This window comes from Colius striatus, chromosome 12 (assembly GCF_028858725.1).
Source record: "Colius striatus isolate bColStr4 chromosome 12, bColStr4.1.hap1, whole genome shotgun sequence".
Taxonomy (NCBI): Eukaryota; Metazoa; Chordata; class Aves; order Coliiformes; family Coliidae; genus Colius; species Colius striatus.
In genome coordinates, this window is record NC_084770.1 from 11,470,253 (window position 1) to 11,494,039 (window position 23,787).

The 23,787-nt window shown below is 36.5% G+C and overlaps 1 protein-coding gene across 1 annotated transcript in view; it reads left to right on the top strand.

Annotated features, from left to right (window-relative positions):
• The window catches only part of SLC9A9 (solute carrier family 9 member A9), a 183,560-nt gene that overhangs the window by 63,441 nt on the left and 96,332 nt on the right, over window positions 1-23,787 (top strand). The window contains exons 7-9 of the mRNA XM_062005547.1: window positions 10,076-10,214; window positions 11,052-11,157; window positions 21,187-21,275. Of these exons, the coding sequence (XP_061861531.1) occupies window positions 10,076-10,214; window positions 11,052-11,157; window positions 21,187-21,275 (334 nt within the window). The remainder of the gene's footprint in view (window positions 1-10,075; window positions 10,215-11,051; window positions 11,158-21,186; window positions 21,276-23,787) is intronic.

Consider the following 23,787-nt stretch of genomic DNA (forward strand, 5'->3'; position numbering starts at 1 on the left):
AAAAGCATGCAGTGCCTGAGATCTGGTAGAAATCACAAAGATATAATTATCTTTAGTTTCTCCTGCTCCCTCACTCAATGCCTTAAATTCTTAGCATCATATCACCAGTAACAGGTTCCCAATTCTGTTCTTCCTTTTTGACATTAATAAGTAAACTTTACATCCTCTGTTACACTTAAAAACAGAACAGTTACATGAAACAGTTGAGGCTTGGCAGACCAGTGGTAAGAATGGAGTTCTTTCCTGTTTTACTGACAAAGGTGAGTGAAGCAATAAATGAACAGGCTATTTGTCGTCCTCAAGAAGGGGAGAACTGGGCACTTAGAGCTTCCTCACACTGTCTCTGGGAGTATTGAGCTGTCTACAGATAGGCTTCCTGAGATTTGAAATGCTGTCTGTGAAAAGAAATGGTACACAGAACCCTTGAACATATCGATCTCAGGATCCTGATAAGCAGAGACCCTAGAAAAGCTCTTTAAATATAAAATAAGAATCTGCCACATTTGTTCTTTCATTGATCAGCTAAGCAATCTGATAATGCCCCTCCACCTCTTTGTTCAGATTCATTCAAGGGGATTTCAGAGAAGATTATAGTGTACTTGTGGTACTGTTTAACCATCTAATTCCCAGGGAGAAGTTGATTTAAACCTGAGAGAAGGATGATGTGAGTAGGACGATACATTTGTGAAGGAAAAGAACTAGCTGTTATTACAAATGGAAGGCTGCTATTCATCCCTCGCTATTTCAGACTACAGATAGGTGTAGTGAGTTCTGCTACAATGTTATGACAATGAGTCGACCCCTAAATGAATGAAGAACTGTCTGACATAAAATATACATCATTTTCTGTTATTCTTCTCATGGGCTCGGTGATTCTAAGAAAATTATGATTCGATAAAGCTTTAGCGCAAATTGTTTCCATGTAATCACTACTAGTTGCCCGTAAGGACAAAAGATATTTCATGGCTACCTAAGCTCCTTGAAATGTTCCTTAAAGTGTTTGGGTCATATTCTACTCTTTTTTTTGTAACACCAAGGTAAATCTGGAACAACTGCATCAAATGAGTGGAGTTACTTCAGATACTTATCATTGTAATGGTAGTTCGAGGCAGTTTCTCATCTAGAGCGCTCATGCAGGATGACAGTAAATCATAGTCATTTAGTGGTAATCTGCTGCAGCATGCTAACATGTATCACTCAGTGCAGGCAACCATCAGGCTGCACTGTTTTATCAACAGGGAGGTAGAATTCAATAGACGTAGATAAATATCACGTTTATTTGCAAGAGTGCAGTCATTATAAAAGGGTAGTTGGAAGGCTTCATTATCTCATCTTGGAGTTATCTCAACAATTTTAGTAAAAAAGAGGGGTTTAATTAAGGCCACTACTCCTTCTAGTAATCACCTTCTTTACCTCCTATGGACACATTAGTCAGCATCTTGTTAGTGTGCTCAGATGTTTTTATTCCTTGCGCTTCCTATGTGTAGGGTAAATTAAGTCCCATGGTATTACATTTTGTCACTTTCATACAAATAGTCCTGAGCTGTGAGTGGAGTTAGGCCTCCAAGAGCACACTAAACTCGTTTCACTTTGCTTATAGAATACTTATTACACATTAATTACATTTTTATCTTTCAAAGGTGATACACCATTTTCACTGAAGACCCTTATTCCAGGGTCTCAACACCCTGAACTAGTGGTAAGAACTGCCACTTAGATAGAAGGTTGTATAAAGGTTTCTGATGAGTGTTTATCATAGAATCATTACACTTGGAAAAGACTTTTAAGATTGAGTCCAACCACTAACCTAACTCTTGCCTAATCAACTCTCCTCTGAGTAATTTTGGATACTAGTGACCCACAGACAAGAAACTGAGGAATGCTATAATGAAGAATAGCGTAAAGATGATAAGAGATAAAGATCTAGCCATATATGAATTAAGTGTTGCACACTATGTAATTATTAGAGAAATACAAATCATTAGATCATTTTGCAAGTTTGGATTGTGAGAGCTGGGAGTGTGTGATAGCTCTCAACTTGAGTATCAGGAGTAGGGAGGCATAAAGATAGTTCAGACTCATAGACAAATGTTAGCAATAATAATAAGGCATACAGCACATCTAATTCCCTTACTAGTACAATATATACATTTAAATTTTAGGTTCTCTTTCTCACTTTTATCATTTTATTTTTATTCAGGAATCAATTTTAGCTGAAATATATCTTGGGGATTATTGCACTTCTTGGGTGCCTAAAGACACCTATATAAAGTACGAGGTACATCCACTGGATATGCTCTGCCTGAGTTATTTAATTAAATGATGCTGAAATCTGTAAATTATGTGCCTTTTGATATGATCACCTCGCAAGTAAGGACAGTCAGGCACCGGTAATAGCATAGCACAGAATGCAGCACATCCTGTCACAGACGACCCAATACCAGCCAACTGTTTTCTGCTGATGTGCTTCATTCCTCTCAGAGATACAGGACAAGCTTTTTGGAAAAGAGTTAACACTGGAAAATGACTGTGATATTTTGAAATAGATTTATTAAAATTAGACATTTAGAAGCTATAGCAGTCATTTAGCCATGAAACACTCCTATGTCAAGCTTCAGATAAACTCAAACAGATTTTGCTATTAAAGCCTTAATTTTCGTTTACAAAAAAATTAAGTCCAGGTTTCTGTTCATTAAGATTTGTTTCTGTTAAATATAAAGACAGGGTAGTATTTGCTGGGAATGAGGTAATAAAAAGTTAAGATACTAGTACAGTTACATTAGGACAGCACATACAGTTTCTTAGATGCACAGGGGTAGAGAAATTCCACACCAGATCAGATAACTTTAAACTTGAGATTGTTCAGCCTGTAGGCCCATTAGGTCCTACTCATTGTCAGAACTATCATCTCACATTTCCTTTCTACATGTCTTCAATGACTACAGGTTTGTAATGGTCAAGTTCTGATTGGGAACACAGGGAAGAGATGATCCCAGCATCTATGTCAGGAGGGACTTGCAGAGGTTTCTCCTGGGCTTTGGGATACTGGGTTTGGCCCCATTGAGATGAATGAGCTACTAGATCCTTTTAAAGTGAAAACAGCAGAATTTTCAGGGTAAGAATTGCATCACCATAATAAAGAGATGGTTTCCAAGGCTCCTTAAGGAGCTAGAGAAGGTTTCCTAAGGGTAATAACTAGGGAGACAGAGTAGAAGGTTTTCTATGATGGATTTTCCGCAGTCCCTGTTGTTTGAGGCTAGATGAGAACTAAGATCTGCACAAGGAAAAGTCTATCTGGAACAACACAAGCTACTCATTATTTTCTCTGACAGTACTACAAGGTGCTGTCGTGTGTCAGCTCAGGCCTGAACAAAGAAGAAAACTGAAATAGTTATCAGTGTAGAAAATATTTATTATTAGCTGCCAAAGATTGCTCCTGATGAGCTAAATTGATTTCTGACTGCCCAAGTGAAGGGACAGTCACTCAAATTCTGCAGCTGCTTTATGATACCACTGACAAACATAGTAAGCTAGCCAGTTACATCAGGTCACCTAAAAAAGAAGCCCGAGTCTATCAGTAGAACTAGCATATGATACTTTATGTGAAGTGAAAATCTAGCAGAGAGCCTGATTTCTTGTTTGCTTGTTTGTTTTCATGCATATGTTGCTTTTCTTCATAAATGGTAAAACTTATATTTTACATCAAGTTTGTGACAGCTTTACCTCTCCAGCTTGGCTGGTGCTTTGAGATCTGCCATCAGGTAGCCACTTGGGAGCTGCCAACAAATTTGTTTTGAGAAAGTTTTTCATAAACAAATAAAAGTCCTATATGAGACAACAGTGGTACTTTGGCTTAAATTAATAAAAATAAAATGTCCTATACTAGTTTATAAAGTCTGGAAAAGCCTAGAAAGGGACAAAAGTACGGACAGAAAAGAGATAAAACAAATACATCAAGACACAGAAAAATGAACAGTGTTATCCCAGCTAGAAGATAGTTCCTAAAATAACTGCTAGACATTTTTTTTTCCTATAGAATTTTAACCAATAGCACTACTAGCAGTGCACTGAAACCAGGTTGTGAGTGGAATAAAAACCATGATGTGATGTATTTCCAAGGAGAACAAAATTCAGGAATATGAAGGTTCAAACACAAGCCACTTGAGCGGTAATGCAGTCATCAGTAACTGGGTTATTTTGCAGTTCTTACATATATATAAATAGAAAGCTTAAGATGTATATTTCTGTGAAATCCATGTTTCTGGAGCCTCAATTCTTTAAATATTTGCAAATATTGTCAGGAATAAATTCCAGGAAGACAGATTTCTTTATACAGAAGAATCTACAGAAAACTCATCTATATTCTTTTAATGCACTTTCTGCACATTTATGTTGCTTACTGTTTACTGTTTTAAATGTGTCTGAAAAATACACTAAGATTGTTTGATGTTGGAAATGTTCTGTACCTTCGCCTCAAACCCCTGTTACTGCCTTTGCTAGTCCTAAAGCCTTCCTGCACTGGTATGTCTCTTTGCTTTCCCTTCCCTGTGTGCTTTTGTTGGCTTAGCATACTCACTTCCCAATCTTAACTCATTTATTTTCATTTTTGTAGTTCATCTACTTACTATTAGTGCGTGAGGAGGTATTTTTTAAGGGAAGATTGGAAGGCTTTGCCAACTTTAAATTTGCCAAGAGTAGCTGTAGGTGCCAGGTGCTATGCCTGCTCTTTTATATCTAAATTCTAGTTCAAACTCTTACATTGTGGAAAAAATACTCTTCTGTCTCTATCTTTCTTCAAATGATTTTAGGAAAACTGTACAGTAAAAAAGTTGTGTGGGAGCAGAAATTGTTCAATTCAGTCCACTTCTCTGAAAGCTCCAAATTGTGTAACTCATTATAGTCACCTACCTTTTTCTGTATAAAGTCAGGAAAAAGTCTTTCTTTCCTTCTTAAAAATAACCTTGAACTCCAGGTTTGTTTTTTTTTTCCTGGCCTGTTTTATTTTTCTTAATTAGCAGCTGATGAAATCACCAAGTAGTTCTAAAATTATTTATCACTTGAGGGAGATCCCATTTCATTCAATTAAGATATTTTAAGGAATATCTGACCTTCTTGTATTTTCAGGTGTGATTTTTTTTTCTTTCGATTTTCCCTGATTTTCTTCTGTGCAGTATTGTGTGACTCATGATAGTGCAGCAAATAGGAAGGAGGCCACTGGGGAAGAGGAAGCCCTGTAACTTAGCAAGTGGAAACCCTCCAAAGATGATAAACTGTTTGTTTTCATGTCTGTCAAATAGAAAATAATAAAACAGTTTATTTATAGTTTATTTCTAATCAGTGGTTCCATATCACGCTGTTAGAAATTTTCTGCCGTTTGCACACATTTTCTTCCTGATACTTGACTATTTTTCTTCAGCATGTTGCCTTTTCCTAAAATTCATCTGATACATGTGTTGTATCACTTTAGCTTATATTAAAACCAAGAATCTTTGTGCTGTTCCTCTAGTTGTGACTGATTAACATCTCTTTATTTGATGCTACCACACTAGCCCTAGGCATATCAAGCTTTGACAGGAACAAAAGGTAGGACACAAAATATATCCTCACCTACAGATTTTTCCTCAAAAAATTTCCATGACTTACTAAAAAATCTTTAATCCTCAATGCCTTTAATTGGTTTTTTTTCAAAAGTAAAATACATTGTGAAATCTTACCGGAAGAAAAGGATCTTACAAATAAATGGATTTTTCCTGAGAATAACTGAAAATGTAAAAAGCAATTAAGATGTAACTGGAAATGTGACTGTAGACATTCTATTGCAGCAGCACTTCTGCTTGTCATTGAGACCTTTAGTATTGTACCCCTATATCAGTCCATAGAAAGAAATACTCTTCATCATGCTGAGCTTTCATAGAATCATAGAATGGTAGGGATTGGAAGGGACCTATAGAAATCATCTAGTCCAACCCCCCTGCAGAAGCAGGTTCACCTACATCAGGTCACATAGGAACATTTCCAGGCGGGTCTTGAAGATCTCCAAGGAAGGAGCCTCCACAACCCCTCTGGGCAGCCTGTGCCAGGGCTCCCTCACCCTCACAGTGAAATATTTTTTTCTTTTGTTTAAGTGGAACTTTTTGTGTTCCAGCTTCATCCCATTGCCCCTTGTCCTGTTGCTAGCTACTAGAGAAAAAGGATGTCCCAACCTCCTGACACCCACCATTTAGATATTTGTAAATATTAATAAAATCCCCCCTCAGTCTCCTCTTCTCCAGACTAAACAGCCCCAGTTCCCGCAGCCTTTCCTCATATGAAAGATGTTCCACTCCCCTGATCATCTTGGTGGCCGTGCGGTGGACTCTCTCCAGCACTTCCCTGTCCCTCTTGAGCTGAGGAGCCCAGAACTGGACACAGGACTCCAGATGAGGCCTCACCAGGGCAGAGTAGAGGGGGAGAAGAACCTCCCTCGACCTGCTGGCCACACTCTTCTTGATGCATCCCAGGATGCCATTGGCCTTTTTGGCCACAAGGGCACATTGCTGGCTCATATTTAGCTTATTATCAATCAGGACTCCCAAGTCTCTCTCTGCAGAGCTGCTCTTCAGCAGCTGTACCGGTGCATGGGGTTTAGTAACAGATGAGGGAAGGGAAGAAGTGGAATGATCAGTGTGGTACAACTGACACAATTGTTAATCTTTCGTTCCATTTCAAGCAAAAGCTACCATTCTATCTTGTGATTTATTTTATAAATAAATATTGCCTATATTTACTTTTTGAAACTTGTGAAAGACTTGACCCTGTCCACTGATATTTAGTCAACGAAGCACAGAAGAACTGGAAAGAAAAAGGGATCTGTTAAATAGTTTTCTAATACAGAAAGAGCTATCTAATCCTTATAAGAACCATTAAGGAAGCTAAGTATTATTCCTAACTCAAACCTCAAGGAGAGGCAAAGGTTACCAAGTTTACATATAGATAGCTAGTAGGGACTGTGGCAGCTGTTTGTGAGATTTGTCTATCAAGCATTCACTAAGGACAAATCTTTCATTCCTATCCCTCTGCTCCATCTCATTATAGGTGGCAGATAAAGCATATCTACCATTAGTTCTGTTCATTTATCAATCACTGAAAAGAGTTTTCTACTGCATTTATTTTCAGGATTTGCTTAATCCACCTCTGATACAGATTTATAGAAATGAACCAAATTTTTCTTATACTGTTTCAACAATTAGAAAACCTCTAATATTTAAAAACTAAACACAGTTTCAAATTTACTATCAAGCTCTCACATACTGCTTGTTAATGAACTCTGATGAACCCATTTTGTGTCAGGAACAGAGAGACGTAGGAGAATGACAAGTCATGACAGCGTGTTTCTTGAATTGCTCTCTGAGGAAAAGGAAGAAAAGCAGGCACTGTAAGTTTAAATATGATTCTCTCCAGTGTCAAACTTTGCAATTTTAGTTTTAGGTCAAATAACTGTCTTGTCAGGAAGGACTACAACAAACAGAATAAAATCCTGTTCTATTGAAAGACAGCTTATATAGAAAAATTATCAGGGCAATTAGTATGCTTCAGATGCTTGAAATGGTTTAAAAGTTAATGTTAAAGGAGAAACATTTTCAGAAAAAAGAAATAATAGCAAAATGAAAACCAGAACTACGTATATTTGAGCTGCAGGGAAACCTAAGTTCTGGAAAGATTTAGACCAGAAACCACTGCTAGCATAATGAGCATATGTTGTGCTATGATGCTTTGAAAAAGTCATGGGGTTTGGGGGCCATATTCAGTAGAAAAAATTCCCAGTGAGAATGAGTCACTCCATATTTGTTCCTGAAATAACTACATTAAGAACAGGATGCTTTCATCTAGTTTTCTTCATTCCTGAAAGCTGTTGGTAAACTGGAGGGCAAACTGGAACCCTAACTGGTTTTAACAAAGTCAACTTTTCTTGCCTGAAGGTTAATATATTTAATAAAAAGTCGGTTAATGGCTATAGCTTACATTTGACTACCAAACTTTCACTACATGTCATAATTTCTTTATTTTACTTCTTATTACTGAGCACCCATTCAGTGGGCAGAGCAGTATTAATATAATACAGCAATTTTAGGGTGTAATCAGGCTGACTCCTCTTAATTCACCACTCACTGCTTGCAATAGCACACACACACCAAAAAAAAGAAAAAAAAACAGTGACACAAAAGATCATCTCCTGATTTATAATTCACTCAGCCATACAGAACAGCAGGTGCAGTCTCTGTACACTTATTTGGGGCAAATATCAGAGAACCAAGTAGCTGCTTTGCTATCAAGACACAACTAAAAGCTTTAGATCTAACAGTTCTAGCTACACCACCAAACAGTGTCAACTTTAAACAACTAAACCGAAGCCCTCCCTAAGTATACAAAATAGACTTAGTAAATTAGACTATAAATGTTTGGTATTACAGCTGATAAGATCACTTTGATAGAACTGAAATATTTCATCAGTTTAGAGAATGCTTCTATGGCTTAAAGTAGTTCTTTATTTCCTATGGGGCCTAAAACAATAAATTTTGAGTAGGCCAGAAATCACAAACATTTGAAGAATCCTTTGAATGCAGGAGAAGCAAAGAATTATAGCTGACCCCTGGCCTAAGAGAGTCACAGTTGAAAGAGGACTGAAAATTTAGATAGCAATATATTGTGAATTAGCATTTCTTCTGGGAACAGTATTTTTTGTACTTACATTAACAGCTCTTTCCACTACAAATCATCTCCCCAGCATTGCAATGGTACTAATCAGCGTAACCAGAGATACCAGATTTTGGCGCTTAGTAATTTCGGTTATAGTGGATAAATATTCACTGCTCACATTTACTAGTGCTCCACCATTTATGCCTTTAGAATCCTTGTGGCTTTTTTTACAGACTGAAAGCATTGAGATCTGTTTTCACATGTCGTAGTGTTATTTGGAGATTCCTAAATGAATGCAGCTGTTTAGTAAATCCTTCATACAGAGCTTCATCTCTAAGCCTGATCTCCAGATGGAAGACATCTGACTGAAGGGATCACATTCTTAATATGCAAGAGCTTAAAATATTCAAAACATTTACAAAATTCTAAATTTTTAATGCTTAAAATACCAATCACTTTCCAGCAATCCAAGATGCTTTCTGGAATCCAACGCCAAGCTCAGTACATTTTCTTTGACAAGGAACATGAAAGACCTACAGTACCAAAAGCAACTGAACCACAAAGATCTAAAATGTTGCTAATTAGTTTGGGAGGCTTACAGTGATTGTGCATCTGTTCAATTTGACTTTTCAGCAAGAAAAAAAAAAAGTGTTACTAATGTTTTGGGGAATAACTGACTAGTAGCAAAAAACCCTCAAACTCTCAAAAACGCTTCACAGCCTTTCTTTTGATGGCATCACTTCCCATTCAAAAATACTCCTAATGGATATACTCAGGGGTGCAATGCACAAGATGACCTTTGACAACTGCAACAGTTTCTTTCTGTGGGAAAACATTCATTCTACCTGCAAGTTTTCATATAGTTGAGCTCTTGATACGATTTCAGCTCTATTTATGAAGGGTTACACCAGGAAGGAAACTACTAGATGGTTTATGACAAGAATGCTGCTGCAGATTTGGTACCTACTGTGATTTGTGCTACCCATTTGAGTTTCAGCCATAAAGCTGCACTTTTAATCAAGAATATTTGTGAATATATAACTGCTCTAAATACATATGGCCAATAAATAATTCAAAGTTATCTACCCTGCAGTTTTCTTATACACCTACCTGTTTAGTTGGCCTGGAAACAATATGCTTTATGGCACTTCTAGTATAAAAATGTTTACTGACTAGCAGTACACTCTTGATTTCCAGTGCAATACCTTGAAAATAACGCATTCTACCCCCTAGTCTCCATTTGCTTTGCTCTCCTATCTGCTATTGGCCCAGAGGAGCCTTGGTTTGCGTTCTGAGTCCCTGAACATGTTCATTTTGAATTACTGATTCCAAAATCATAACAAAGTGATTGAAATCATTATTCATTTTTCTCTCTCCATTGCCTTCATTTTCTTTTCAGCTCTATATCCATTTACAGTCCTAAGGAGAATCCCAACACATTTGATGCTGCTGCTTTCTTCCGGTCAGTGGGAAATTTCCTGGGAATCTTTGCTGGATCATTTGCCATGGGATCCTCTTATGCTGTTGTCACAGCTTTAATATCCTTTATGGTTTGTTTCTAGAGAGAAAATCTATATGTGTTGGATCAAATGTGTGACATCTGAGATTTATCATATTTAGTTTGAGCCTGAACCTTTTCACTGTTGTTTCAAGACTTGGAAAACAGTCAAATCACAGGTTAACAGGAAATTTCACTTGTCAGAACTTACAAAGAACTCAATATGCAAATGTCATTTTAACATTAGGTCCTTCTTTTACTATTTGTAAATAATTATAATTTTAGGAAAGTGTTTTATGATATTTTGAGATTAAATCATATATTTATGAACTGCAGCAACTTCTTTTTGAACTACAGACTAGCAGCAATTACAGAAAAATACAAGGCAAACACTAGACTACACATCAAGTCAGTCAGTTTACCTAAACTAGAAATAAAAGTTATATCTGTTCCTCTGCAATTTTTTTCTTGTGTTTTGTAGTTCTTCATGTAATATACTGTCGTAGAAAGAGCAGCAAATTTCACCTTCCTTGCATTAAGACAAATGTAAACAAATATCAGTGTGTTTACAAAACTGGACAAAATTATTTCTTTTCCCCTTTTCTGGGAAAAGAAGAACAAATGCAATCAGTTAGGCACTGGTTCAAAACCTCAAAAGTGCTAGAAATAGCCAGCTTATATATTTCACCAATTTAAAGCCTGCGCTGGACTCTCCTCTTATAAATCATTTAGAAGCTGTGTAGTTTTCCCTGAAATCAGCTTCTTAGAGATGACTATGGTGGAGAAGCTTGCTTTCTTTGATCCTTTGTAAGGTTGGGGGCAATTTTAGCATACAAAACAATTGGGTTTTTATTTTTCCTTAGTAATTTTTTAGCACTTGACAAAATTTACAAAGCTGTGTGAGTTTCCTATGTTGGAGACAGGTCTGTTTTTCCTCCTATCCTGGAGTGCCTTCTTATCAGCAGAAGCCGCTGGTCTTACGGGTAAGTGTTGCATTTTACTGAATAAAAGCAGTTTCATAATATGCCTCTAGTATGTAAAAATGGCATGTTTATTTTGGGCATGACATCTTATATAAACCTTCTAAAAAAAAAGTTGCTATACTGAAGATTTCATCTTTAAGAACAAACCTGTAGAGAAATATAGTACTTCCACACAAAAACTTAAAAGAACTGCCAAAGTCCTCAGTCTTTCTTCCCTACCTTCCCTACATTGTTCCATCCCTATTAGTCCCACTATTAATCCCACATTTTTTCTTTCCACCTATAGGACCAAACATAACACTAAATGTGAAGAAGCAAATATACTGTGACATGTGACTGTCAGACCGTGTGCTCCTCTGCACACACTGCATGTCCTGGTTCCTCCTCTTTCTTCCCAACTATCAATAACTAAACAGAGGACAGGGTCATCCTCAGCATTGCTGGTGGGTTGCAGCCACCTCTGGATTTCTTTAAAACTTCATCTTGTTCAGAGTGCCTACATAAACACCTGTGTAACTGGAGAGGTACACTCATGTCCAGGGACATGTGAAAAGACACACAATCTGATTGCTTTTTCATTAACACAGAGAAAGAAATTGTACACAGTCAAGTACATACATAAAGATTCCACAGAAGCTTAGGTAAAATCTGTAAATGAATATTGTTTACCTGGACAGGAAGATTTTGCACAGTATGATTTGAAAGGACAATGTTTGTAAGACCCTGATCGTTTTAACGTTCTTGATGCTGTCACCTCTGAAATCTAGTGCTCTAATTAATGTCAGGGAAAGTCAGAAGAAAACTGCTTAATGGCCTCTTACTGAAGTCCATGCTCTTTTGTTTGCAAAAGTGTACAAAGCCTTTTGAAGGCAACAGGAAAATTTTTACTGACTTCTATGGAGCAGACATGTTACTTTTTTAATATTAGCCACACAATCAAATTATTTCCAAATACATGTTAACATCTACATTTTCTGACATCTTTGCCTTATTACAAATACAGTTTTGCATCATGCTTACAGCCAAAATCTTCAGACTAAAGGATATAAAGATGGGCACATGAACTGAACAAAAGGATGATACTCTGTCACACGGAGAAAATTAGATACTACCTGGAATAAAAGTCCATTTTGTGTCTTAACAGCTTTTAAAAATGTGACATGATTACTGCATCAAAAATGGAATCAAAGAAGCATGGTTGTTAATCACTTGCCTCCTACAGCAGATTCTGATTGTCTAATACAATGACTTCTACAGAAAGATTGATTTAAAATACATTTCTATCCAAGAATAAGAATGCTATGTTTCAGCAAATATGTAACTGATAAGCAATACATTCCACTCAAAAAAAAAGGAAATTTACAGGGGAAACACTAAAATCTTTCAGATCCTCAGGTGCTAAACCAAAGGCAATTTCCATTTAAGGGGCGTAGGAACAGACTGTATGTCCAGACAAAAGTAATTGGCATATGTCTTTTTTGCATACTGAAAATGTGATGACTGCATAATCTCTCCTGGTAGTCACTCTGAAGAGTGCTTCATTCTCTTCCCTTTAGCAATATATAAAATATCAGAAATAAAAGACTTCACTATTAAATACCACAAATGTTTTTATGGTAGCAATGGTAAGTTATTTTAAATGGACAGATGGAATGTCCAAGAGAAAGAGTAGAACAAAAGTAAAGTTACAATTCAAGAGATAAAAATAAATATTGTTGGGAAATTTAGCTAACTTTTTATATAGGCATATGAAAGAGAACTGCTCTGCCAACACAAATTCCAAGGAAAACATATCAAGGCCTTTTATATGTCTGTCACTTGTCTTTTTTTACAGGTGTGTTTAATCTTGAAAGTTTTATCAGCTGAGTCTTTGTTACTTAGTTTCTCTGAGAGGCTTTTGTCAGAAACTGTTAGTGGAAAGCATTGATAGAGCCTTTCTTGTACCTTCAGAAGTTCAAAGCTGTGTTTTGTAAATGCATTGACTTTATTAGTACTGTGCTAATGTTATAGTTTAGATTGGATATTTTTAGTTGTCTAGTTTAACCAGTTTTGGTGTTGCTTTCGTCTTCTCTGTCTCATCTGAAATAGCTCCAAGCTCCCCTCCTTTCAAAATATGTCTTTAAGGTCCCAGTACAGCAGACAAATTACTATATCAGTTAAGATATTTGTCAGCTGACTTAGATTCTGTTGGAGGTATAGATTTCAAAGGTGACTCTGATTTCTCATATCTGTACTAGGGAAATCTAGTTACTGTGTGCAGTCTCCCACACAGATACATTATGTACAAAGCAGCTGTTGCAAAACGTGCAGGGAGCCCAGGGAAAAGCCTGTCATCTTTCAGAACACTCTCAGCTTTTAATCCATACTCTATCATTTCCAATCTTTTCCATCTTACTTGCTTTGTCCTTTGTCTGTTTTAATGCGTACATCATCTGGTTTTATAGTAGACTGTGTTGATTTTTTGATACCTCAGAATCACTCATTAGAATTGAGAGCATCATAACCATGCAATGACACTGCTTGACTGCTCTATCCAATGAACTAAATTACTAGTTTGAAGTCTTTGACAGCAGTAGACTTGCTTCAAAATTAACTTGATCCATTGTACATTTACGCCTATGTTCATCTTCATTTTCTTTGGATATTGTGTTTCCTCTGTTCATTCCTTCTAAATGAACTTCAAAGGATTACCACTAAACAACAGTATTTCCCTGTGGCTATTAAGTAATGTAATTGCAAAATCATTTTATTCTTATAATGCCTTCTACACTAGTTCTTCAATCACTGTGAGCCTTTTGAAGTGTAATACTGAAGAATGTCATAATTTATAAATAACAGGACTACACTGTTTTTGTGTAGGTATAGTAAGTAGTAGAGCTCACTTGTTTAGCTTGCACATTTTTAAAATAAAATATAAATGGAGAGTAATACAGGTCAACATTTTAGGAAATATTTTATTCCTCTGCTTCAAGACATGCCATGGTATCCAGTAAACCAAAATAAAAATCTGGGAAGACACAATTACTATTATAATGATAACTGTAAATTATAAACTGATGTTATGGTAATTAATATTACAGCTTTATCATCAAGCTGTGACATATGCATAATAAATTGATTCTTATACAGTAGAATCTAATTTGTGCACTTTCTGATTTGCCCTGAAGTGTATCATTCCTGACTGCTGAGCAAAGTTGTAATAACAGAATACTATGGGAAGGCCAGTGTTAATATAATTGCTTTCATCTGCGAGCTTCATTACAGAGTATTTCCTAGTAAGCTATGGGAAAAAAATTAAACTAAACACATGTCAAAATAAATGAGAAAAGCACATCTTGCATTTATTAATTGCTTGTTCTCTTGTTTTATAATTAACAAAAATTGCCAGCTTTTAAATGATCTCTCACTCATTTGTGTGTGAAAAACTGCATGATGTACATGGGCGTTTAATGTTCACCTCAGATCCTCTCTAGCTGTGTCAACTAAGTAGATATTCAAATTAAAAGAGATTAATATAGATTAAAAAAATGCACTCAAATCTATGTATGTGAATTTATTTACATGTATATTCAATTAAAGTATACTTCAAAGCCATATAGAATTTATCAATGTAAAAGCATTAAAATTACAATCAATAACCTCAAGGTTTTACATGCCAAAGACTGTGCTATGAAGCTAAGAAAAACAATAGATGTTGAAGGAAAGAATTTTGGAGAGGATAATCTTTGTTTATTTACTGGTTTGCAGAGCCCAGCCCAAAATTATTGTTTTCTGATTATTACAAAGGAAGTAACTTGTGATAATAAATTACTGCTCCTTCCCTACCCTCAGCAATTCTTGTCTGAGCATTTTGTGGTATGTCTGACACCTGCCTTCTTATTTAGGAGCTCACAGGACAGCACAGTCTACCTACTGAGAAAGCTTTTTCTCAAAAAAAAAATAAGCAGATTATTATGACTGATGTACTCAGGACAAGGCGAAAGACCTGTTGTCTCAATGAGGTGGTTTTGAGATACCTTTGTATTTAGGACATAGCAAGAACAAATGCCATCAACTTCTATTTCATATAGTACTGCTGATAAAGTGCATTTAGTCTTGTGGCTGGCTGTTCACTGTTCCTATCTGTTGTAATTTGCCTTGGATCCATCATCTATCTCATTGTTTCTGTTAAATGTTGTGACCAGTTTTTCTCTTTGTATTACACTCAGAAGGGATCTACCAAAACATTTCTTTCTGCAGTTCTAAGTACTGTGAACACAATGAAGGTTGGTGATTGATTGGCTTAAAAACAAGTAGGCAGATTCCTCCCAGTAACAAGGGAGAGGGGATAGCTTGGCTTTTAGGTAAAAAGGAAAGAGATCTGGACTTTCTTAAACTGTAGTTTCACCACTTCTAGGAGGAATGGATGACACTTAGGTCTAATTAGGGAAACAGGCTCTTTAAGAAGATGGCATTTCCACTGCTTTGCAGACGGATGACAACTGGACTAGTTTGCTAGAAATTAGTAATCCATTTCTTGCCTGTAGAATCTGGATGATTCATGTGGAATTCAAGGATGGGGAGTGTCAGGTGGATCCTGTACTTTAGAGGAAGCTCTACACATACTTTGGTGGCGTATGAGTTAGAACCAGTATACTGTACAGTTTTAGTTACACCATTCACCCTTTCAACAGCACCATTCAACCAGTGCCTGACTCTGGCTAACTTAGATCTTGTTGTAGGTACAGCCTTTCAAGACAGTAAGGGGGGGAAAAAAAAGGGGGTTTGATTTTAGAGAAAAGTATATATTCTAGCATGGTATTAGTTTGAGATCAGTTGAATAAAATGAGGTTACTGGAGACTTATTGCTAGTGAATAGGTTTAGGATAAACAGGGTAAGCACTCTTAACGTGTCTAGAATAAAATCTGTTATGCCTCACAGTAAGAGTTCCAATCTAAATTGAATTCAGCAATTCATTTGGGAAAACTACAACACTGAAGCTCAGGTCTCACTTGAAGCAGCCAGGTACAATATCAATGATCAGTCCTCAGATGAGGGCTTAAAAAATTCCCTCTGCTCTATGTTTTGTTGCTTTCTGTCACTTCAACATAAAATCAGCCTCAGACAACTCCAGAGATGAAAGCATCATGAGCAAAGCAGTAGCTTTGGTTCTGCATTGGTCCTGGTCTTGTGAATGAAGCCTTAAATCTTTGCCTTAGGATCAAGAAAATGATTAGTCACACTCCCTCAGTGAAAACAGACTGAATAAGGATATTGTTGCTAGTGGGTTTATAGCTTTATTACTGCAACAATTTGATGCAGAAGACAGAGCCTTGTTTCCTGCCACTCACACATTCAGTCTGCACTGGGATGAAGTGTCAGATATTCTGACACAAATATGACTCCAAAGTAAATGTTATCTGATTTAAATAATTTCTCTATTACCCAGTCCTCCTTGTGCTCTTTTCCACACATTTCACTGCCTTTGATGAAAGACTAGCTCTTGTTGTGTGTTTTACTGTGGGATTTGCAATATGTTGTGCACAGTTTGAAAAGCATCACTGAAGCTCTGGAATGCTTCAAAATTGGTCAGTTTACCTACAGATCTTTTCAAATGAAAGTATACATTTTATTCACTACCTCCCTTGTTTACCCTGAAGACAGAGTTTGGGTTGTTTTCTTTTTCTAAATTAACTAAAAGACCTGACAGGTGGAGAGGTAATGTCAGTTTTACTCTTTCAGATTAGCAAATTCTGAAGTTTAAATTGTGGCCAGTCATTTCCATTAAAAGCACAGTGTGCATGCTGCCCTTCTCTGACAAAAAACAGACCTTTTTTTCAGTTTTCACTGGGAGGGTGAGGGAGCCCTGGCACAGGCTGCCCAGAGGGGTTGTGGAGTCTCCTTCCTTGAAAGCCTTGAAGACCCGCCTGGAAATGTTCCTGTGACCTGATGTAGGTTGACCTGCTTCTGCAGGGGGATTGGACTAAACGATCTCTGAAGGTCCCTTCCAACCCCTAGCATTCTATATTCCATGATTCTATGACCAGATATTGAAAGGCAGAAGTGTGTTTCCTTTTAGCTCTCTGTGAAATGATCAAAAAAAGATTTTGTCTTTCAGTAATATAGGAATCATTTTTAGACTAACACTTAGAAATTAGTGTTCACACTATCATGTTAATATTCACTGTGTGCAAAATACTTTTAAAGACATAACTTACTTCTTTATTCTGTACTGTCTTTTGACATTGCTGGCTTTTATCCTAACTATGAGCAGTCATCAAAACTAATGTAAAAATAAGTTCTCTGCTTGTACTGACAGCTATTGTATTGACATTGCTCTCTTAAGCAGAAAAAATAAAATAAAATAAAATAGTAGGATTTTATTCCTAATAAAACCTCTTCAAACAGGTTGAGCTGCAGCTGAAAGTTTAATAGTGACTACAAACATTTTACTGTGAGTTTTTTCATTTTTTTATATTAAATGAAAATTTTCAGCAACTTCATTAATAAACACAAGCAGTTGTACTTAACAACTGTTCACCCATTTCGTCTCAAAACATTCTGTGTTTACTTTAGGTTAACATTTTGTTCAGCAATTGTAGTATTCAGTATCTCAGTAATCGCTAAATTTTCCACCTAAAATTTAAACAACATAACAACAAAAAAGTGAGCTGAGTCTCCAACACCCTGAAATTAAAACACTGAGCACTAAGGAGTGGTAAAAGGACTGTCTCAGTTTATCTGCCTTCCTGCACCTAATAAATACTTTCTGTTTACAGTTCCAGTATCATCATATTTGGTCTTATTTCTCTGTGAAAGAAAGCCTGCAAGCTTAATTTATGTTCTATACACAGTTCATACAGTATTTGGTTACCCATCTAACTTCAAAATCTAGCTGTAACAGTCTTACCAAAAAATTCAGATTGTTTTTTCCCAACTAAACGAAGTTCTTTCTTTGCCTCTTTAGATTCTTCTCTTTCCTTTGTAGCTGCATTAACATAAAATTGATCATTACTCTTAAGTAATAATTTTTATGGAAATGCATTACAAATCATTTTCTCCAAGTATTTTAATGAACCATTCCTTGTGAGGGACATGGCTAGTACATATTAAGCCTTCAATTGTAGCAACTGAAATAGTCCACTGCATTCCTTCAGTCTTCCCTGGAAACAGTTTATCTGTTTTTTACGCTTGTATAATTGTATGGCTCAGATCATTGATTCCTATTGTAAAATCATATTTAGACTATTTTATTCCTCATGTCATTCAATTATCTCACTAACTGTAACAGTTTCTTAGCAGTCAAAAACATTTTATAATCATATTGGAATTTAATAGTAAGTTTTAAAAATGCAAGACTTGACATGGTGATGATTCATGTAGATGAACATGTATCCATCTCTTTTACTGAGCCTGGTGCAACACTACTTAACAATATTACTGATGTATTTTTTAAATGAAATTTTGTTGTTTGAGCAGGTTATGGTGTATTATCAATGCCTTGAGAATTTTTAAACTCCTCAGATCACTTCTACACAAACAAATACAGCTACAGAGTAAAGACTTAGATGCATTTAAGAAAACAATTAGACCTCAGAAAAACCATAAACTTCCTGGAACGTAACTAGGCAGCAACAATCTCCCTATTTCCCACAGTTATTTACTGTGAAGAAAAGTTTACTGTAGCCAGAAAAAAAAAATCAAAATAGACACAAGAAAATAAATATTAATAAACAAAGACACAGCAGTTAAAGCTCAGTGGAATTTCTCTTGGCTACATAGACTGTGTTCTGTGGAAGTAGTACACTTAAATTTACAATATACAGAGAACCCAAGCAAAGCAAATGTCCACAGTGGTTTGAATGGAAGAAAAAAACCAAGATTGCTTTCTTATTTTCTTTCTGATGGCAGTCATCTCTTGTGACAAATTCATCTCAGAATTTTTTTACTCCATACTTTTTTCTTCCACAAAAGGCATATTAATGCCAGGCCTCAGTTCTTCCCAGAAACAAGAGAGGCTTGAAAGTAAAGGAAGTTGGGTTTTTTTGGACAATATTTCCATGATTAGCAATCCAAAGAGAGTGAGAAACTTCAGAAAGATGCAATAAGGTAATAACTTTAACTGTGATGTGATAATCAGCTATTCAAATATAGACACTCTCAAATGAAATAGTCTTGAGTACTATCTAAATTTTTACTTTAACATGTTTCCTACTGTGCTTTAGAGGAGGACAAAGTTTCACCTACCTTCAGGACCCACTTTCCACTAAAATTCAAACATTTAGAGGTTTGGATAAGCCTGTTAACCTATGAAGGCACCAGCACTTTCCTCTATTACTTGTTCAGTACATTGCCATCCATTTTTTCCTGTGACTTCGTGAAGCCTGGCCTGCTTCTATTAATCCTTTTGAAGTAGCAGATTGTTTTATATTGGGTTTGCAGTGCTAAAGCCTGCAGCCCAGTAGCTTCTGCCCCCTTACCAAGCCTCCTCCTGCTGGCCTTTGTAAATTCTGGAGAGTTGCTATCCTGTAGAAGATGGAGGAAGCCTTATCCAGTTTCAAACACAGGACTGAAGCACAGACTGGGATTATTTTCAAAACTCTATTTCATATTTTTTGCTTCCAGTAGACATGCTTTATATGTTTCAGTTTATGATAGTTAAACTCAATAAATGCCTAAAGAAAGCTACTGCAAAGATGGATATTGCCTAAATCTGAACAGATATCTCCTTGTTTGCTTTGTTGCCTCAATATGTTTCCTTGGATTCATCAGTATTATTTTAGTATATGTGAACAGCCTATGAGCTAAAAATTGCCTAACAATTTGCAGAGCAGCCCATGAGGAAGCAGAACAAAACTGCTAATTAGGTCATGTTGTAGCTTTTAGACAGGAGGCAGTGAGCAGAAAGGATGAAAAGGCACAAGAACTAAAGCACTGTGGGGTAGATGGTGGAAAACTACTTGCACGTGAGTTCCAGAGGCCACAGGCATGCAGTGATCACACTGCCGGCTTGCTTTCTGCAAAACCAAATGCTGCTCATGTGGTGCATCTAGAAACCAAACTGAATATGCATGCTCCACATGCTTCAGGAAACGTGCATAGAGGTTTTCAGAGGAGTGGTGATCAGAACAGACATGCCCAAGCCATGAGTTGTTGTGCAAATAATTATCTATGTAGACACGCCTCAAGTTTAAGTACGGCACTTTCTTCTTACATGGGCATTTATGGGTAGACGCTGGTTTTTGGTTTTCCGTTTTCTCCCTGTGTGTGTTCCTTCTCTTCTGCCTTATTTGTGTCCAGAGCTGATGGTAAATCACAATTGCAATCTTATCAGTCTACTTTAATTACAGTACTGCATTAAAGTGACATTACCCAATGATTCTAGTGACTTAGGACCAGGGCCAGGGAGGAACTATTCAAATCACTATTATACAAATTTATTATTAGTCCTGGCAAACCTGCTGCCCTGCTCCTCAACCCTTCCAAAATCTGGGAATTATAATTACTGCCACATGGCTACAGACATTGACCCATTCATTTCGGGCAATGCAGCTTGCACCTGCCAGAGCATCACTTTTAAACAACGTGGTGTCATCCACCTTGCATATTGTTAACACACTGCTTATGATAAGGTTAACAATCAGGCCCAGACTGAAATTACTTTTCCTTTCCTATTAAGTCTCTGACAAAATTTTCAATTAGTCTGAAGTCTTTCATAGTATAATTATGTTAGTCTTGCTTAACTGTCAGTCAGATTATGGTCAGATGTTACATTGTATTATTTACAATATTTTGTCTACAGTTTTGGGCCAAATAAATTGCAGTGGAAATGCTCTGAAAGCATGATGGACTGAGTAGAAGATACAAAACCTTCTCAATATTTAGCAAAGAAAAAAAATCTAGTATGTTTGAAAGACGTTCTTATAAAACATATCTTAAAGTTCTTTTGCTATAAAATACTTTTAACAGTCTGATTAGCATTTTTATGCAGCCCTTTGACAAACCTAAGAAATTAGAAGCACTAACTCTGTTTTTTATTTGACTTTCAGGTATTGTTGCTGTCCTTTTCTGTGGAGTTACACAGGCCCATTATACCTACAACAATCTGTCACCAGATTCCAAAATGAGAACAAAACAGGTAGGGCATGGAAACAACTAACTTTGTGTCTTCATCTAGTGTAAGGAGTAGATAAAGGTACAGTAATATAGCTGGGTGTGATTTCATCAGCGCAAAGGAAGAGGCTTGTGTCTTCATTAGGGGAGCACTAAGAGAACAGAAGACTCGAGATTTCACTGGGAAAACAGTAACAATTATGTGAATAAGCAAAAAATATAAGAATCTATTTTTCCCAAGAGACATCAAATGTCAGTCAAGCTGACGAAAAGTCAGAACATAACAGTTTGTGCTAGCTTCCTGCAGTGGAGTTAAGAAAGTCAAAGAGCTCTAATAAATAAGGGAGAAGTGGTCTGAGAGATTGGATTCTTTTGGATTTTTGCAGAGGGGTTGTATAAACTGCAGACTGGCTCACAGACTTGAGCAATGACATTGCTTTATCTCTGCCCCGTTAAAAATCTGACATAATTAGAAAGATATTGACTTTTTCCACTGTGTTGTCTAGCATCTAGAGACAAGAGAAATTTGATAATCTGGTTTTTGTTTGAACAGGTGACTAGTGCAACTGTAATTATTTTTTAAAACGTGGGGCTGTTCTTGGTACTAGATATATGGCATTGCAATGTTCAAAATACTTTTCAGCACAAGAAGTAATTTTAGACTATTTATCCAATACCTAGATCCTGTGAAAAGTCATTTAAATGCAGTTTTCTCCCTTTTTAAAAGTTGACTCATATGTCCCAAGAACCCTAGGTTGCAGAAAATCTGTCTCCTAGAATAAAATGGAAACGTGGCCCAAGACAATAACTTTCATGATGCAATCTGGTTTTAAGCATTTAAAATATTAAATAGAGTATTTCATCACTTCTTACACATCTCAATGTTATAAAAAATCCAATTCTCTATCAAAGGCAGTTTGTTAGATAAAATACTGGCCACAGTATGAGTTCAACTGTCGGACTGTCTCAGATTTTAAATCACAAGAAGGTTTCTGGTCAGTACTTCCAGAATAAAATGTTAGCTATTGAACAGGGGAGGTCTTCTCAATTGCATTTCTTCATACCAGCAGAAAAGTATGCTTTTGAAAAGTATTCCAGTAGATAACCTTTCTTAGATGACTGTGTCATAAGGGTATAACATTCCCATTTCATATAGGAATGTTTCTATTTTGCAGAAAGGGTGAATTGCATATGCCATTACTACCCTTGCACATAACTGTTACAGTTTGAATAAGGCTTTTTTCACAGATCTATCTGCACGATTTAATGATGCATAGCCTCAGAGAGAGAAAAAGAAAGGCTATGGTATTTTTAATTACATAGGAACCTTTTCAACTACACTATTAACTAGCATTTAGTTTAAATACATACTGGTTTGTTCATGTTCACTCTTTCATTGCCTCCCATTCAACAGTGAAAAACACAACAGTGAAAATAAACTGAGTCTACCCCTTTACAGACAGAAAAGGGATTATGTGTTTCTCTATTGAGCTATGAGTTTTATGCACCCCTTCTATCTTGTTTTTCTCTTCTCCAATAAGCTCTTAATGCTCAGCCTCCCTTACGATATGGTTCAAAAATTGTTGTTAGGTTCCTTTGAATTCTTTTAACTTTTTTTTCGAATCCAAAGATTACCCTTTAACATGCAGCTGTTTCAGCAAGACCTGCAATGTCTCTTTCTCACAGCAAGAATTCTCTTCAAGCAAATTTACTAAGCCACACATTTGGCATTCTCATAATCACCTATGACATAAGCGCATTTTAAATTAATATTGTTGCTCAGACGGAAGCTTCACTCCCAATCTAAGTCATTTTTATTACTCGTTACTGGCCAAATTCAAGGGCTTTTCAATTCATTTATAGAATTTTATAAAAACAGTCTCTCTCTTTTGTTACAATATGACAGGTCTTTCAATAAGGACCAATGAACTGTAATGCACACTGACAAAACACTGAGTTCAGACCGAAGCTAAAGCTAACAAAAAACATGGAGATTAGATTTTAAACTGTAAATCAGATTGTGAAATTCTGATAGCTGCTTTTAAAAAACAGCACTTTCTTTATTGCTTTGCCTAATTTTCTTTACATTTTTTGCTGTCTTAAACTTTTCCAGCTTGATGGTAACATTCAGTATACAATGATAATGGTGGTATTTCCAACTATGATGCTGAGATATGCATTTCTCACTATACCTCAGCATTTCCTCTAAAAAACTCACACAGATTGGTAGAGATTGGAAGAGACCAAGCACAACTGCCTGCTAAAGCAGATTCTCCTTGATCAGGTCATCCAGACGGGTTTTGAAAACTGCCAGAGAAAGACTTCATGCCTTCTCTGAGCAGCCTGTGCCAGGGCTCCCTCACCCTCACAGGGAAGTTTTTTCTCACATTCAAGTGGAACTTCCAGTGTTCCAACTTGTGCCTGTTACCCCTTTTTCTGACACTGGGTGCTACAGAAAAAGAGACTTGCTTCATCATCTTGACACTCACCCTTTAGGTATTTATAAGCATTGATAAGGTCCCCTCTCAGTCATCTCC